Below are 18,197 nucleotides of genomic sequence, written 5' to 3' on the forward strand. Positions count from 1 at the left end.
ATAGCTCACTGGGTAAACCATCCATTTTGCTAAGTCAAGGCTCAGGATCAAGCCTAGGCACCACATGGGAAGTGCTATGGTACTAGGGGATACTTTTTATACTGTGTTATCTCTTTAAAACATTTTTTAAAAATTATTATTGGGTAGAGACTGAGAGGGGAGGGCGATATAGAGAGGAAGAGAGACAGAGACACCTGCAGCTTTAACTTCACCACTTGAGAAGATTTCCCCCTGCAGGTGGGGACCAGGTTTGAACGTGGGTCCTTGAACTCAGGTGTGTGTGCTTAACCAGGTGCACCACTACCTGGCTTCTGGCTATCTCCTTCTCTCTCTGTCTTGAAAAGTTTTGGCATGCGAGCTATGAAAGAGGGTCCAACTCTGAAAAGAAAAGAAAGAAAAAGGAAAAGGAAAAAAGAACAATCTAGTGCAGATGGAATTGAAGCACAGGGAGATGTTGTTAGAAAGTCTGGGAGAAGGAGTTGGGCGGTAGTGCAGCAGGTTAATCGCACATGGTGCGAAGCGCAAGGACCAGTGTAAGGATACTGGTTCGAGCCCCCAGCCCCTCACCTGTAGGGGAGTCACTTCACAGGCAGTGAAGCAGGTCTGCAGGTGTCTTTCTTTCTCTCTTCCTCTCTGTCTTCCCCTCCTCTCTCCTCTCTCCATTTCTCTCTGTCCTATCCAACAAGACATCAAAAACAACAATAATAACTACAACAATAAAAAACAACAAGGGCAACAAAAGGGAAAATAAATAAATATTAAAAAAAAGAAGAAAGTCTGGGAGAGGCTTGAGTTATCCTGTGATCATCCACAAGGAAAGGGCCACTGCTGGTGCATAAAAACATATCAGCATGATGCAAAAGGTGGAGAGATGTAGTCCCCAGCACTCGGACGGAATGGAGGTCCAGTGGTCATGTCATAGGAAACAGATTACTTGAAGATCTTAGATTCCAAAGAATGACTCTCCCCAGGGTCAGATGACTGACCCATCTCTTAACTTAAGGGAAAACCCTGTTTTCAGTGTACTATCTTCTCTAGGTAGGGGGAGGAGCCAGCAGGATTGAGGTGGAAGAGGGTATGGAGGTCCTGCCTAGTGTAGAGGTGGGTGGCTCTGTGGACATCTTTGTGGGCTCTGCGGACATCTTTAGATTCTAGGTGGGCACTTTTGAAAGCTCAGATTCTCTGACATGGGTACACACACACACACACACACACACACACACACACAACCTGCATTAACTATCTCCATGCCACTATAAAAGGGAAAGAGGTTTATTGATAAAGGCAGGCCCCAGGAGCCAACATCCAAAGGAGATTTTATTTTATTTTATCTTATTTTATTTTATTTTAAAAGCAACACTAGTGAGTTACATTACATAGGTTTCATGTATCCATTTGTATAAGTCAATGTTTATAGCACTACAATAAATTCAACATTAAGAATCTAGTTCTATCATTCACCACACAACTGACTCATTTTTCCTGATTTTCCCCTTGTTTCAGCAGGTCTCATTCCATAAACCTCATATGCTTTTCTGGGACAAGATGTTTCTTCCTTTAAAAATGTTTATCAAGTTGGGAGTATGGATTGATCTGCCAACATCCATGTCTGGTGGAGAAGCAATTACAGAAACCAGATCGTCCACCTTCTGCACCCCATGAAGAATTTTGGTCCACACTCCCAGAAAGGGATAAAGAATAGGGAAGCTTCCAATGGAGGGGATGGGACACAGAACTCTTGGTGGAAACTGTGTGGAATTGTACTCGTTAGTTTACAATCTTGTTAATCATTATTAAATCACTAATAATTTTAATTTGTTTATTTACATATTAAAAATAAAATCTGAGCATCACTCTGGCATATGTGATGCTGGGAATTAAACTCGGGACTTCATACACAGAAATTCAGCATGTTACTCACTTCACCACATTCTGGGCCACAGTGTTTCTTCCTTTGTTTTCTTAAGGATTTTTGTTCATACATTAATTAATGAGGGGCGGGAAAGAGAGAACCAGAGCATCACTTTGGAATATATGAGGCCAAGGGTCAAACTCAGGACCTCAGGCTGGGGAAATAGCATAATAGTCATGCACGAGGCTCCAAAGTCCCAGGTTCAATCTCCAGCATTACTATAAGCCAGAGCTGGGCAGTGCTCTGGCCAAAGCAAGTACAAACACACACACAGACTTCATGTCTGAACATTCAATGTTTTATCCACTGTGCCACTTCCCAGATTACCATGTCAAAGAATTCGTAGCTGTGAACATCTTTCACGTGAGTACAAAGCTTGTGTGTCTCCTTCCACCACCACCAATTTAATGGGTGGAGCAGAAGAGCATGCTGAGGATGAGTTCACTCTGTAAGTTACCGGTTTAGGGTATTGATTTCAGTCTAGCAAGAATGTTGAGCCAGCTGTCGTGAGCTTTCTCACCATGAAGAACAGTCTGGGAGTTTGTGTGATCACTCTGTTGCCTGTAATTCATTCAACATGTCTGCACTCCTCAGCTTGTAAATGTTCACTTCCTTTGCAGCTGGTGGCTTCTGTTGTTTCTTTTCCTATTTTTATCAGCCATGAATCAGCTTTGTTTTTAGAATCATGCATTCCTCTTCACAGGGGTCATTGCCAATTTCTACTTTCTACTTCAATGTTTCTTCTCTGAAATTTCAGCAGAATTTAGACCAAATGTCATGCCCAAGTGACCCCCTCACCAGTCAACTGATGCTAAAAACAAAAGATTCAGCAAATGTATGTGTTCAGGTACTTCATCTTCCTCCTCCTTTGATTTCTTTTTTAAAATCTTCTCACTCCAGTGGTTGACCTTAGCTTCAGCTGCAAAATGTAATGATTAGAAACTTCAATTTCTGCTTCTTTGCAAGTGAAACTTCTTAAACACCTTTAAAAGAGTTTTAATTAAATTTTTATAATTCACTGTACTAAGAGTGATTTTATTTGAGTTGTTTGTCTATAATAACATCCAAACATATTATATACTTAATATACCTGAAAATACCTGTACTTGGGGGTCGGGCGGTAGTGCAGCAGGTTAAGCACACAGGGCACAAAGCACAAGGACCAGCCTAAGGATCTCGGTTCGAGCCCCCTGCTCCCCACCTGTGGGGCAGTCGCTTCACAGGCGGTGAAGCAGGTCTGCAGGTGTCTGTCTTTCTCTACCCCTCTCTGTCTTCCCCTCCTCTCTCCATTTCTCTCTGTCCTATCCAACAATGAACGACATCAACAATACCAATAATAACCACAACAAGGCTACAACAAGGGCAACAAAGGGGGGGGGGAATGGCTTCCAGGAGCAGTGGATTCAGGTGCAGGCACTGAGCCCCCAGCAATAACCCTGGAGGCAAAAAAAGAAAAAGAAAATATCTGTACTTAAAATGTACAACCCAGGAGGTAGCACAATGGATTAAGTATTGGACTCTTAAGTATGAGGTCTTGTGTTCAATCTCCTGCATTGCACGTGACAGATGATACTCTGATCCTCTCCTCTCCTCTCCTCTCCTCTCCTCTCCTCTCCTCTCCTCTCCTCTCCTCTTCTCTCCTTTCCTCTCCTCTCCTCTCCTCTCCTCTCCTCTCCTCTCCTCTCCTCTCCTATCCTCTCCTCTTCTCTCCTTTCCTCTCCTCTCCTCTCCTCTCCTCTCCTCTCCTCTCCTCTCCTCTCCTCTTCTCTCCTTTCCTTTCCTCTCCTCTCCTCTCTTCTCCTCTCCTCTCCTCTCCTCTCCTCTCCTCTCCTCTCCTCTCCTCTCCTCTCCTCTCCTCTTCTCTCCTTTCCTCTCCTCTCCTCTCCTCTCCTCTCCTCTCCTCTCCTCTCCTCTCCTCTCCTCTTCTCTCCTTTCCTCTCCTCTCCTCTCCTCTCCTCTCCTCTCCTCTCCTCTCCTCTCCTCTCCTCTTCTCTCCTTTCCTTTCCTTCTTTTCTTTCTCTCTCTCTCTCTCTAATGGATAAATTGATCTTTTACAAATTGTGATTCTTTTTCTTTTGAGGCTTCACTGCTCCAGCTTGACTTTTTATATAGAAATGGGGAGACAGACAGAGACACCACGACACCAAAAGCTTTTCCCAGTACAGTGGGGGTAAGGTGCTAGAATATGGGTCAAGCACATGGCAAAGCAGGCATCTTTTCAAGATGAGCTGCCTCACCAGCCAATGAAATAATTTTCTACAATAGTAGAAATCTGTCTCATAGTCTTACTTCAAAGCTTTTTTTAAGGTACTGGAATTTGTAACTTAATTAGTTTTTCCAATCACTTGGGAAAAAGTGATTTTTTTTTACAGTCACTTGGCAGTCATTACTGTTAATTGTGTTAGAACATATTCCAAGCCTTAGACTGTTTAAAATAATAAAAGGAATGAGGGGTCATATGGTGGAGTACCAGGTAAAGCCCACACATTACCATGCACCGGTTCCCAGGTTCAAGCCCCTAGACCCCAAATGCAGGGGGAAAGCTTCATGAGCTCTGGAGTAGTTTTGTAGGCGTCCCTCCTTCTCTCTCTATGTCTCTCCATCTCACCATCTTTTAAATTAAAAAAAAAAAGTTCACTGAGGGGAGCCGGGTTGTAGCGCAGTGGGTTAAGTGCAGGTGGTGCAAAGCGCAAGGACCGGCATAAGGATCCCGGTTCGAACCCCGGCTCCCCACCTGCAGGGGAGTCGCTTCACAGACGGTGAAGCAGGTCTGCAGGTGTCTATCTTTCTCTCCTCCTCTCTGTCTTCCCCTCCTCTCTCCATTTCTCTCTGTCCTATCCAACAACGACAACAACAATAAAACAATAAGGGCAACAAAAGGGAATAAATAAATTAAATAAATATTTTTTTAAAAAAGTTCACTGAGAGTGGTGGAATTGTACAGGTGCTGAATCCCACCAATAACCCTGGTGACAAAATAAATAATTTGAATAAACAATACCCAAAAGTTATGTTTAAAAAAACTTCTACTACACAGCAATGAAAGTCAAACAATGCAACACATGTTAGAGAAAAAAGCACTCTCTTACATTGTTGGTGAAAAGGCAAACAAGCAGATATAACCCCTATGGAAAATAGTAAGAAACTTCCTTAAACAAGGATAAATGGAAAAAAGCACCTTATGACCCAGCAAAACTACTGCTAGGCTTACCTCCAAAGGACACAAAAAGACTTATTAGAAGGAATATATGCACCTTTATGTTCATAACTGGATTATTCACAATAGCCAAGAAGTAGAAGCAATATAACTGTTCATCAACAGATGACTAAATAAAGAAGTTATAGAATATAATTTCAATGGGACACTACTTTGCAACTTAAAAGAATGATATTATAACTTTTGAGACAAAATGGATGGACCTGACTATTCTTAGAGTCAGTAAAGAGGTAAAATACAACTGCTACATGGTTTTGCTCATATATGGAATACAGAGTTTTCAAACACATGGACTTAGAGACAGTCAGACTGTCTCTAAGGCTTTGAGAACTATGGGGTCAAGTGTGGTCTGGAACTACACCCCTGTGACCTTATACTTTTGCAAACTATTGTTAAATTACTAATAAAAATTATATTAAATTTTTAAAAGTGTAAAGACTAAACAACATGCTTCTGAATAACTCCTGGGTCATTGAAGAAATCAAAATTTAAAACTATCTGGGGAAGAACAGGGTAGAAAGCAGGATGATTATACAAAGAGACTCCCATTCCTAAGGATTTGAAGTTCCAAGTTTAGTCCCCTGTACCATCATTACCCAGAGCTTAAAAGTGCTCTGGTAAAAAAAGAATAAAAACATTCTGGAAAACCATGAAAATGAAGAAACAAGCTATCAGACGCCATACAATGCAAAAGCAGTACACTAAGAGGGAAATTCATGCAATGGTGAAAGGCTAGTGTCTGTGAAATACTGAATTTGAGGCCAAGTGTTGTGTATGTGCCAGGGAGACGATCCGGTGGCTCCTGCTCATTCTCTCTCTTTCTCTCATTTATACATAAATATTTTTTTTTGCCTCTAGGGTTATTTCTGGAACTCGGTGCCTGCACTATAAATCCACTGCTCCTGGAGGCCATTTCCCCCCCCCCATTTTTTGCCTTTATTGTCATTATTGTTGTTGTTGCCATTGATGTTGTTGTTATTGTTGAATAGAACAGAGAAATTGAGGGGGCAAAACAAAGAGGGGGAGAGAAAGATAGACACCTGCAGTCTCGCTTCATTCCTGCAGGTGGGGGGCGGGTTCGACCTGATATCCTTACATGGGTTCTTGCACTTTATACCATGTGCACTTAATCCACTGTGCTACCGCCTGACACCCAATAAATAATTTTTTAAAGGATATTTTGAGAAGGAGAAAGGAAAGCCAGCTATGAAAGAGGTTTAGTACATAAAGCTACAATTGTGGTGCAAATTTAAGTTACTACTTTCACCATTGATAAAAACTAGAGGAGACAAGTGGTCTTTCAGTTTCAGCAAAGCAGACAGTGTGTGTGTGTGTGTGTGTGTGTGTGTGTGTGTGTGTGTGTGTGTGTGTGTAAGGGGGCTGTTTTTCAAAAATGGCCAATCTCTGGGCTAAGGAGACAGTATAATAGTTATTCAAAAAAGGTTTTCATGCCTATGCCACCAAAAGTCTCAGGTTCAGTGCCCAGCACTACCATAAGACATAACTGAGCAGTGGTCTAGTAGATCTCAATCTTTCTCTCACTAAAAATTAATAAAATTAACATTTAAAATCCCTCCTGGGAGTCGGGCGGTAGCGCAGTAGGTTAAGCGCAGGTGGGGCAAAGCGCAAGGACCAGAGTAAGGATCCCGGTTCAAGCCGCCGGCTCCCCAGCTGCAGGGGAGTTGCTTCACAGGCGGTGAAGCAGGTCTGTAGGTGTCTGTCTTTCTCTCCCCCTCTCTCTCTGTCTTCCCCCCTCTCTCCATTTCTCTCTGTCCTATCTAACAATGATGGCATCAATAACAATAATATCTACAACAATAAAAAAGGGCAACAAAAGGGAATAAATAAAGAAATAGATAAAGTTAAAAAAATCCCTCCTATAAAATAATCCTCAAGACAAAGAGATGGTAGCAAGCATGAGAATGCAAACTTTTGAAGAAGCAGTAAGATTTCCCAGAGGTTCTCTTAAAGTTTGCCCTATTTTTGAAAAGATACTATGACTATGAAGTGACCATTCAAAATTCCAATCAGTTCATTTTAAAGATACCATTGATTTTATTAAAAATAAAATGACTTGGGCAGCATCCCATTGAGAGAGTAGAAAGATACTACAGATATTCATACAAAGTAAAAGGATTTTTCTTGTTTTGTTGTTATAAAGAGGGTGGGGCAAGGTTATTAGCAAAAGAAAGGGGTTACTTCAGGCAAAGCCACTTTTAAAAATATTTATTTATTTAGATAGAGTTAGAGAGAAATTGAGAAGGGAGGGAGAGGTGGAGAGGAAAAGAGACAGAAAGACAATTGCAGCACTACTTCACCACTTGTGAAACATCCCCTCTGCAGGTGGGGACCAGGTGCTTGAACTCACATCCTTGTGCACTGTAATGTGTGCACTTAACCAGGTGCACCACTGCCTGGCCCTAGGAAAGCCACTTTTCATTGGCAAGATTAGGAACATCTGAAAATTGGTTTAAAATTCTATTTTAGGGTGAGGCTGATACAATTAAGATAAGATATGTATTAAGTCTTGGAGAATCCCGGATGAGGAACTGTATTTTGAGCTTATTATTTACTCTGTCCTCTTCCTCTTTCTCATTTTCTCATTCTCTTTTTTGGCTGCCACTGAGATGTGGAGTTTTCAGATAGCCAGAGACAGAGAAAGAGAAAGAGACACCAAGGCAGTAAAGCTTTCTCCAAGTACTATATATGCTAGGGACTAGACTGGGTCATGTGCATGGCCAAAACCTTACTAGGTGAGCTATCTTGCTGTCTCGACTTCCTTTTTTTTTTTTTTTTTATAAAGGGAAATTCTTTTGTCTTTCTATTTGTTTGCTTTACATCCAGTTGTTTACTTTATGAGGAAGAGGAAGAGAATGATAAAGACCAGGCCACTGCTCTGGCACATGTGGTGCTGGGATTGAGCCTAGGGCTTTTTTTTTTTTTTTTTTTTAACAATGCCACCAGTCATCTAAATCTAGAGGCAAAGGGTATATCTCTATGTATTATTTACCTGAATGAGCATTTTGGTTTTATGAGACTGCAGACAAAGATCTAAGACAGATTTATCACTAAAAGAAAAATAGGGAGCTGCTCAGACCTTTGTGAACAAGCAGTTACTGCTGGAGCCATCTCTAAAGTAAGGCGGCAGCCCTACAGTCATTAATATTACACGAATCTGCTGCTGAAACTTAAAATGGCTCCCTCCTCATGCCTTCCTGTGCAAACTTATTTATTTCATAAGTGGTTTCTCTGTTTGTTGGTTTTCACAAGTTGCATCTTGCTACTGTTACCCTGTCAATCTTGGTTTTGTTTTATTTATTTATTTTCCTGCCACATTCCCACTGAAGAGTAATTTCTTCTATTTCTGTGTTCTACACAATTTGGTTCTGTCAAGAAATGCCATTCATGCAGGATTCAGAGCAAGATTTCTCCCACTTGCCCTCCCCCAACCTGTCTAAGAATCTTACTAATTATTGACAGAGTGGGGGAGGGGTTGCCTACAAAAGGAAAACAGTGCCACAAAGCCTGGGTTCTTTTCACTCCACTGATTTGTATGACAAAGAAGGCAAATCTCTTTCCTGAAAGTTCAGCACTCTCAGTCTGGCCAGAAGCCATTTTAACCCCCATTCTACATATCTGCCAAGACTAAGGGAACAGTCATCCTCATTGAAGAACAAAACTAAAGAAAATCACATTGCCCTGCATTTAAGGACTGGAATTTTCACTGCTTATTTCTTTTGTTACCTGCACTGTCTGGTCTCTGCAGAGCCCCATGACTTGGAAAGGACAAGGGCTCTGTGGTTCCCTTTGATGAAAGAGCATCGAGACAGCTCTGCCAGAAAGCTGCTAGCTTCCCATGGGGGTGTAGGGGGTTGGGACTGAGATATAAACCAGAAGAACTACAAAGACAAGGGCTCACACAGGTCTCAGTGAGTCTCAGAGACGCCTTCCACAATTCCTCCCCTACAGTCATAATCTGGGACTGTGACCGTTTTTACTCCCAATGCTCGGGGCATTTTGACTCCTTTATATAAATGTTAGGATTGGAAGGTTTCCAATATTTCTAACTAGAATGCATTGAGATGAGAATAAGGGAGGGGGTGAATAATGATGGATTTGCAGTCTCTTTCAGTCCCTCTTCATTCATTGGCTAAGTGTCAGTTGCCTAGGAAACCTCGTGTATCTAGACTGCAGAAATGGCTATCCATCCAGCTCTGGGCTAAGTACTAAGTGGTGACTGCAGTCACGAAGCGGGGGACTATCTGAAAGCTAGAGGTATTGCCATTTATTTAAGTGTGCTAAATATATCTTATATTAAAAACAATGCTGCAAAAGCCTACTTTTGAGTTATATGTATATATACTCTTCTCTTTTTTTTTAGTCAAAGCACTTTTGGGGGGGAGGATGATTTAAAAAGCAGTTTTCACATGAGCATAATTTCTTATCTCCCCAAAATAGTTGTTTGTGTAATATCCTCTTTTCTATCAGCCTGGATTATTAAAACAAGGATTCAGTGTATAGTAAATGCAAAATCATTTGAGGAAATTACCATTCAAAATATTCTAATCATTGACAGCAAATATAACTTTAATAGCTTAAGGGATGTCTCACTCACCTCCGCTTCACCACTAGTAAGCTTATAACAAACACTAAATTTCATTTTTATGTTGCATTACTGCTACAACCATGGGAAGAAAGGAAATTTTTAGAAGTGTTAGCACATCATTAAAACTAATAGACTGTAAGCCACAAGGCAACATTGTCCTAGAAAATTAATCCCTGATCTACAATGACCTAGATAGAGAATGTCTGTGTAGCTAACCTAAAGGACTTAAGGGAAAGACTTGATTATCATCAACATTCAGCATCCTGACACAAAATCAACTGCTTGTGAAAATAAAACTAAGCAGCGTCCTTCATTCCAAGGAGAGAGAAGGAGAGAATGTGTGTGTATAACATTAACAAGAAAGCCTGCGCAAAGGGGTGGGGATGGGGAATCAAAATTCTGAAAATGTAGCAAAGAAAAGCAGGTCCTAACCAAAAATGTTTAGTCCCCAGGGGCCCCAGAGGATGAGTTCTTGCCTCACCGTCTTTCCAAGATGCTTTCATAGAGGAACGGGTCCTTTGATCCACATAAGGTAACGTGCCTTCTCACTCAAGCAGTTGGTGGAGATCTGCCTCTGAAACAGAAGCTGGGAAATGAACCCGTTAAGCGAGAAAGGCAGGCGGCCGGATCAAATTACCCATCTAGGAACAGAGCCGGTGGGGCGCTGCAAATCTCCCTGACCCGGGGTGGGTGCCTATTCTAGCCTATTGCGGCTCCTCACTGCATTCTGGTTCCATCTCACACCAGCTCCACCCTAGGGCCGCCAAGCGGAGGATCCGGGCTGTCACCAGCAGTAGCCTTTTTGGCCTAAGCGTGTCCACCTTCACCCAAGACTGGGACTCAGAGAGGACAGGATTTCAATCTGCCCCCTGTCTTAAACCTGTTGTGTGTTTTTGCTTATGCAAGAATTAGACACGAAACTTGGGTTCAGCCCCTCTGATCCTTGGAGCCTTATAAGTGGGGCAGAGGGAGTACCTTTGATTCTTCCGTTTCTTGCCCCACTCTACTCCATGGGAGTCCGGACTCGGACATCCGAATCAGGGGAACTGCCCACTCTCGGGATTCTGCCTGGACGCAGTGATTGGGGGGCCGGCTAGGCTTTTGTTCTATTTCTCTGTGCAATGAAATTGAGTTGAAAGCCCAACCCCCCACACACACACAGTCCCCCAAAGGGAAAGGGAGGTGATGACAGCTTGATGATGATTTGGGGATGGCCACTCTCAACAGCTGCAGGTTCCGTTTCGTCACGGGAACTATGGTTATTCGACCCCTCTTTCTAGAAGATGTAAATGGTATGTCACCTTTCAGACAAGACTTTACCCACAGAATTGCATGGATCAGCTTCCCTCCTCTGCCCGCAACAAAGAGATCAATTCCCTGGACTACATGTTGCAGGATTTGAGTGAATGTGGGTGTTCCGAGTTTGCGCACGCGCTGTGTGTGTGTGTGTGTGTGTGTGTGTGTGTGTGTGTGTGTGTGTGTGTGTGTGTCCGCGCGCGCGCCTGGGTTTAGGGTGACCTCTCCTTGGCGCTGCAGCAGATTTTAGGTGTGTTCCTTACCCCCATCGGTATAGGGGAGGTTAGAGATCCCGAGGTCACTGCGAGTTCTGGCGGGGGATGAAAGATGAGACAATGGAACCCAGCCCTTCACTGCACAATAAATGAACCAAACCCAGAGAGGAGGCGTGCCCAGGTTATGATTGTGAAATATTGGATTGTGCACCATACCCATAACACTCACGAGTTCTTTGTTCTCCCTCAACCCCATCTCTTGGACCCCATCCTCATTCAGACCGCTAGATTGTCCATTCTGGGTGTCTAGCCACACCCAGTCCATCCATTCCCAAGGAACAAAAGCCAACCAGCTGGAGAAGTGGAAGCTCTTGAAGAGAGTCGGGCAGAGCTGGAGGGGACACACCCTGGATGCTGCAGCCACTTGGAGAAGGAGCATGCGTCCACTGTCAGACAAAAGAAAGAACAGATGCTCCACCCTAGGCAGAGGGCACCCTTAGATTCTTGTTCTTTAAGTGTTCAGAGTCAAAACTCTCAGACTTCACTGTCCTGAAGACACACGACTGCCTCTTGGGGATGCTTGTCCTCTCCCAAGGCTCTTTGTGTCCATGATGGAGGCCGTTGGATAGTCATGATCCTGTAGAGTTCATAAAAGGGGCGGTGGTCTGGAAGACAGTGACTAGGTGGCCCAGAGATAGCTGGTGCCTGGAGGAGGAGTGCCACAAACTACGCTGGCAGTCCGATCTCTGCCATCTTACCCCCACGCCCCGGTTCACTCCTTCCCAGTACAACTGACAGCTTCTCCACCTGCTCCAGTTCCCCTGCCTTCCTAACCAGTGTCAGCTCTCCCAACCAATGCCAGCTCCCCCCACTCCCACCCAGACTTGCTATCGCGACCATCTCGCCCTCCATTTCTTCACCCACCCTTCACAATGCCCATCTTTTTCTCCTCCCCCCACCCCCACCCAGCCCTAGACAATGCACACACCGCCACCACCCTTCTCCCATAGCCCCAGTCTGCGAGGTGTCAGAAGGTCTGTGCTGATTGGCCATAGGCCTGTGGTCCAGCCCCCCGGATGGTCCCTGGGGCTCAGAGCATTACGTCAACAGGGCCTGGAGAGCGCCAGCGCGCAGGGGACTGGGAAGCTGAGGCCGGGGGCGTGGTCTGCATGGCCTGCCCCACCCTTCCAACATAAAAGCCCTCGCCCGCTGGGCAGCCGATCTCAGCCAGTTGTTCCCCAAGCTCAAGTCTGGTGCCCCCGCGGTGGGTGTGTGAAGGAGGACGGATAGACTGACCAGACGGCTACCAGGGCCACTAGAAGTTTGATAGCACCATGCGTGAGATAGTGCATATCCAGGCCGGCCAGTGCGGCAACCAGATTGGAGCCAAGGTGGGTGCGCCGGGTGAGGAAGGGTGGGGACCTAACTCCCTAGAGGTTCTCGGGCTCTGGCATTTTCTTGATCAGGCTTGATGCTCTCTCCAAGCACACACCTTCCTGGCTGCTTTGTGCAGCCAAGTGGGGTATAGGTTCCGAGGAGGCTTCGGGGTGGGGGGAGTAGAAGAGAAAGAAAGGAGGAACCTCTCATTTTTGCTGTGACTCATTGAGGGCAGTCCTCGTCTCTGCTTTCTCCTTCTTCCTCTCTTAGCCAGGCATGCGTTCCGGGAGGAGCATGTAAGACGTGTACGCAGGTTTTTCAGGAGGGTGGGGCTCCAAAGAGAATTGATTTTGTAAAATCGAGTTGTGGGGCGGAAAGGAGAGGAAAGCAATTGTAGCCACAGAACGGGCTTTGAATCTAAAAACCATCCTCCTGCAATTCCCCGCTCTCTCCTACCCACCCCTCCTCACCCGCTGGGGTCCGGGCGCCCTGCTGCCATCGCCCCCCCCCCCCCCCAGCTGTGATCATGCAAAGCCCTGGTGCCTTTGGTTCCCTGACCCTTCTCCCCACTCCCGACACCCCAGCCATGACCCCTGCCTTCTGTTACTAGCAGCTGTTCACCGGGAAACGCCCAATTTTCAACTTGGCTACTTTATGAATTACAAATCCTGTGGCTGGGTAGGGTCGTGCCACCTTAATGCTTCTGAAAGGCTGGGTTGTTGAAACTGAATCTGGGGCTTTTTCGTTGCCTCTGGGACCTTTTATGGCATAGTTCAATGTAACCTTTTTTTTTTTTTCTTTTCTTTTTTGGTATGTCTCAGTTCTGGGAGGTCATCAGTGATGAGCATGGGATCGACCCCACTGGCAGTTACCATGGAGACAGCGATTTGCAGCTGGAGAGAATCAATGTGTACTACAATGAAGCTACTGGTAATTGCCACTACCTCTCCCCTTTCAGGGGTTAACATTTACACCCCCTTCATTTTAAGCCCTGCAAATCAAGCCCAGAAGTTCTAGTCTTTCTCTGCTGTGGGAGCTTGCTGTTCACAACTGAATCTGGGTGTTCTTTGTCTGGGGACAACAGCTGTGTGCACAGAAGGGAATCTGGTACCAACCCTTCCCAGACCTGTCTGTAGCTCTAATCCAGTCCTGTTCTCTGCAGGTAACAAATATGTCCCTCGGGCCATCCTGGTGGATCTGGAGCCAGGCACCATGGACTCAGTCAGGTCTGGACCATTCGGTCAGATCTTCCGACCAGACAACTTTGTGTTTGGTGAGTGATTGGAATGACTTAGGGCATGGTCGCTCATTTTACACTGTACATCCCAGGATGAAAGGATGAGAATATCAAAGGAAAATTTAAATAAATCTTTTTTAAAAACTCTTTTTAAAAAGAGATTTAAATTTAAAAAAATATTTACTGATTTATTTATGAGAGAGAAGAGAAAGAGGGGACCAGAGCATTGCTCAGCTATGTTATATGGTAGTGCTTAGAAATTTAACCTAAGGGAGCCAGGTAATGGTGCACTCGTTTGTGAATGAACATGTATTGCAATTTTTAGGGATCCATGTTCAAGCGCCCAGTCCCCGTGTGTGTGTGTGTGTGTGTGTGTGTGTGTGTGTGTGGTCTTCACAGGGAATGAAGTAGTGCTGCAAGTGTCTCTTTCTATCTCCCCTTCTATCAGTTTCTCTCTGCCCTATTAAATAAACAAATAAACTTAAATAAAAAGAAAGAAAGGAAGGAAGGAAGAAAGACAGAAAGAAAGAAATTGAACCAAAGGTCTCTAGAGTCCTAGGCATGTGAATTGGTGATCTACTAGGCTGGACTACCCACCCAGGGCCCAATGTAACAACTTGGTGTTAACACCCACTAAAAGAAGATGTCTTTCAACTTCTAATAGTCAGGTAGGGTCCTTGCTTGTAATTATACCCATGACCAAATATTTTAATGTCTAGCCACTTTGCTGAAAATATCTTATCTGGACACTGACTCATTCATCTATATTATGGCTTTTAAAGTAAGAAAGAATTTAACCTAAACATCAGTGACTTAAGGTCTTTTTCCCTCAGGCAAGAAAATTACAGAAATTTTCTTTAGGCAAAACAAGATATCTAATCAATAAAAATCTGTAATTATTTTTTAAATTTAATTAGTTTATTATTGGATAGAGACAGAGAAATTGAGAAGAAAGGGGGAAATAGAGATGGAAAGAGACAGAGAAACACCAGCAGCCCTACTTCACTACACATGAATCTTTCCCCCTGCAGATGGGGACCAGGGGCTTGAACCCCAGGTCTCTGTGCACTGTAATGTCTGCACTTAACCAAGTGCACCACCACCTGGCCCCAGAATCTGTAGATCTAAGAATCATCCAGAGTTAGCATAATAGAATTAGGAATCCCATATATCTTAGTGTCTAACATTCCCATCTCTCTCTGGCAGGCCAGAGCGGTGCCGGAAACAACTGGGCAAAAGGCCATTACACAGAGGGAGCCGAGCTGGTAGACTCAGTCCTGGATGTGGTGAGGAAGGAGTCAGAGAGCTGTGACTGTCTGCAAGGTTTCCAGCTGACCCACTCACTGGGGGGTGGCACAGGGTCAGGGATGGGCACCCTACTCATCAGCAAGATCCGGGAGGAGTACCCGGATCGCATCATGAACACCTTCAGTGTGATGCCCTCACCCAAGGTGTCAGACACAGTGGTGGAGCCCTACAATGCCACCCTCTCAGTGCACCAGCTGGTAGAAAACACAGATGAGACCTACTGCATCGACAATGAGGCGCTGTATGACATCTGTTTCCGCACCCTGAAACTGACCACCCCCACATATGGAGACCTGAACCACCTGGTGTCAGCCACCATGAGCGGGGTGACCACCTGCCTGCGCTTCCCAGGGCAGCTGAACGCAGACCTGCGCAAGCTGGCAGTGAACATGGTGCCCTTCCCCCGCCTGCACTTCTTCATGCCTGGCTTTGCCCCCCTGACCAGCCGGGGCAGCCAGCAGTACCGTGCCCTGACGGTGCCCGAGCTCACCCAGCAGATGTTCGACTCCAAGAACATGATGGCCGCCTGTGACCCCCGCCATGGCCGCTACCTGACCGTGGCTGCCATCTTCCGGGGCCGCATGTCCATGAAGGAGGTGGATGAGCAGATGCTCAACGTGCAGAACAAGAACAGCAGCTACTTCGTGGAGTGGATCCCCAACAATGTGAAGACGGCCGTGTGTGACATCCCACCCCGTGGCCTCAAGATGTCGGCCACCTTCATTGGCAACAGCACTGCCATCCAAGAGCTGTTCAAGCGCATCTCGGAGCAGTTCACGGCCATGTTCCGGCGCAAGGCCTTCCTGCACTGGTACACTGGCGAGGGCATGGATGAGATGGAGTTCACCGAGGCTGAGAGCAACATGAATGATCTGGTGTCTGAGTACCAGCAGTACCAGGATGCCACGGCTGATGAACAGGGGGAGTTTGAGGAGGAGGAGGGTGAGGATGAGGCTTAAAATCACAAAGGGTTAGGGAAATTCACAGCAGGTTAGGGAAAGTTAAGAATGAAAGCAAAGGGGGTGGGGGGGACTTACTGGAGAAATATCTGGGCAGTTGAAGGAAAGAAGCATGGTCTATTCTAGATGTTTGCACTGGTTCTCTGGTGCTCTTCACTGTTGCCTGTTTTGTTTTTGTTTGTTTGTTTTAATATTGATGACACTAATGTAACATTTGAGATATTTCTGAACTACTGTTGTAATGACTAAATCACATAAACATTTGTGCTCTAATGGTGTCCTCTTTTCTGTCTCCTTTTTATTGAGTTCTTTATTACCAGTTTAAATGTGACTTTCAGGCAACATTGCATTAATTATCCCTTTAGAAAATGAAGACAACGTTGAGATGACTTTATCCTTTCAATGTGGTAAAAACTGAACTAAAGGCATGCCAATTGAAATCAACCCAAGCTTTAAAATGCCTTCAAATATTTTATTATTTAAAATAGCCCCAAACATACTATTATGTAAAAAAAAAATCCTTCTTTACTTTTAATTCCATTACAGAATGTGTTTTGAATAGTTGCCATATGCTCACAGTGCAAAATCTGAAAGGTTAGACAATGTGCTTTTGTATCTTCTCTGTGGAGGACCATGTTTCTCACATTACTCTTCTTTAATCCTTGGAGAAATATACCTTTTCTATATAACCTATACAATTATTCTCTTCTCATACTTTATAATACTAACACTTCTGTCTCCTTTTTTTACTAATTAACATATCTTTATAAACTCAGGTAGCTGAACAGTTTTCTATAGATATGTAACATATTCTCTCCTTTATATGGATGCACAGTGTCTTTCCTCCATTAAATGAATACAAGGTCAGATATATATATATATATATATATATATATATATATATATATATATATATCACATTTTAAATTAATTCAATAAGTACATAGATTGTTTATATTTTCTTGTAGCATGTAAAGTGAATAGTTTTATGCATATATCATTACATTATGAGACAGCTCTTGTGCATCTATTTCTTTAGTTGAACTGTCAAAGGGTATATTATACAATTTTATTTATTTATATATACTGCTCAACTCTGACTTATGGTAATACTGGAGATTGAACCTGGAACTTTCAGTGCCTCAGGCTTGAAAGAATTTTTGCATAACCCAGCCCCATATCTACATATATATGTGTGTGTGTATATATATATATATATATAGTAATAAGATAAATCACTTGTACCGAGGGATAGTCATAGATTCATGCATTTTTAATCATCTAAACTTTCAAAGCAACTTTTTCTCCAGATAATTTTTTATACTGTAATGCAAACTATTTGTATTTCACAACACCTTAATTTATACAAAACTATAAATTCTGGATTACTGGTAAATTTTACCTTAGCAAGCTACAATTTTTTTAAATTTATTGACACTCTCTCCCTGAAGAGTTGAGGTTTAGGATTTGAACCCAAGTCTGCCTCTTGATTTCAACTAAGCCACATTTAAATCTATGGGATTTCAACAGTTAGCTTTCAGTTTGTATTATATGTGTCTATGGGATAAATGATAATTGGTCAAAATGGCACTAGTACTCTGCACTAATCTGGTCCATTTAATTTCTCATTTTGGAAGAGAAGCATAGTAAAAATTACAGATGAATGGGGGCTAGATAGCATAATCATTATGCAAAAAGACTCACTCCTGAGGCTCCAAAGTCCCAGGTTCAATCCTCCAAACCACCATAAGCCAGAGCTGAGCAGTGCTCTGGTAAAAAAAAAAAAAAAAAAAAAATACACAAATTAAAAATGAACGTACATAACCTTAAGGGGGGGGGGGGTAAAGTGCAGGCTTTTACTTTTTCTACTGTTTTAATAAATCCCAAGAAAAAATACTTAAATCTGATTATATATTCCATTTGCTTGGTTCTAATCCTACTTAAAAAAAGAAAAGTGTGAGCAAGTAAGAGATTTCCCTAACAAAGAGGCTAAAGTATGTTTGAAAATAGTTTGAAAGAAAAAATGTGTGTAATGTCATGCTAAATAATATGAAAGCAAGTTAGCTCTAC

General features: G+C 43.6%; 1 protein-coding gene and 1 long non-coding RNA gene across 3 annotated transcripts; one reads left to right on the forward strand and one right to left on the reverse strand.

The window, feature by feature from the left end:
- Positions 1-2,188: 2,188 nt before the first annotated feature.
- LOC132538025 (uncharacterized) lies at positions 2,189-12,370 on the reverse strand. 2 transcript variants are annotated; one of them, XR_009549434.1, is made up of 4 exons: positions 12,235-12,370; positions 11,476-11,951; positions 10,217-10,321; positions 2,189-2,831 (listed from the first exon to the last, which is right to left on the reverse strand). It is a non-coding gene; the product is annotated as an uncharacterized LOC132538025 (long non-coding RNA). The 2 variants fall into 2 exon arrangements; XR_009549433.1 differs by lacking the exon at positions 12,235-12,370 and having other exon boundaries at positions 11,476-12,100.
- An 83-nt stretch (positions 12,371-12,453) lies between these two features.
- LOC103112719 (tubulin beta-2B chain) lies at positions 12,454-16,400 on the forward strand. The gene is made up of 4 exons (XM_007522200.3): positions 12,454-12,637; positions 13,445-13,553; positions 13,786-13,896; positions 15,067-16,400. The coding sequence occupies exons 1-4, from the start codon at positions 12,581-12,583 to the stop codon at positions 16,125-16,127; spliced, it is 1,338 nt and encodes a 445-aa protein (XP_007522262.1). The 5' UTR covers positions 12,454-12,580; the 3' UTR covers positions 16,128-16,400.
- The last annotated feature ends 1,797 nt before the right edge of the window (positions 16,401-18,197 follow it).

This window comes from Erinaceus europaeus, chromosome 4 (genome assembly GCF_950295315.1).
Source record: "Erinaceus europaeus chromosome 4, mEriEur2.1, whole genome shotgun sequence".
In the NCBI taxonomy this organism is placed as follows: Eukaryota; Metazoa; Chordata; class Mammalia; order Eulipotyphla; family Erinaceidae; genus Erinaceus; species Erinaceus europaeus.

Bases quoted from the DNA above. Each gene is read 5' to 3' on its own strand.
- LOC103112719 (XM_007522200.3), top strand. From the start codon at position 12,581: ATGCGTGAGATAGTGCATATCCAGGCCGGCCAGTGCGGCAACCAGATT. The intron at 12,638-13,444 runs GTGGGTGCGCCG...GGTATGTCTCAG, and splicing joins GCAACCAGATTGGAGCCAAG to TTCTGGGAGGTCATCAGTGA. The intron at 13,554-13,785 runs GTAATTGCCACT...TGTTCTCTGCAG, and splicing joins GTACTACAATGAAGCTACTG to GTAACAAATATGTCCCTCGG.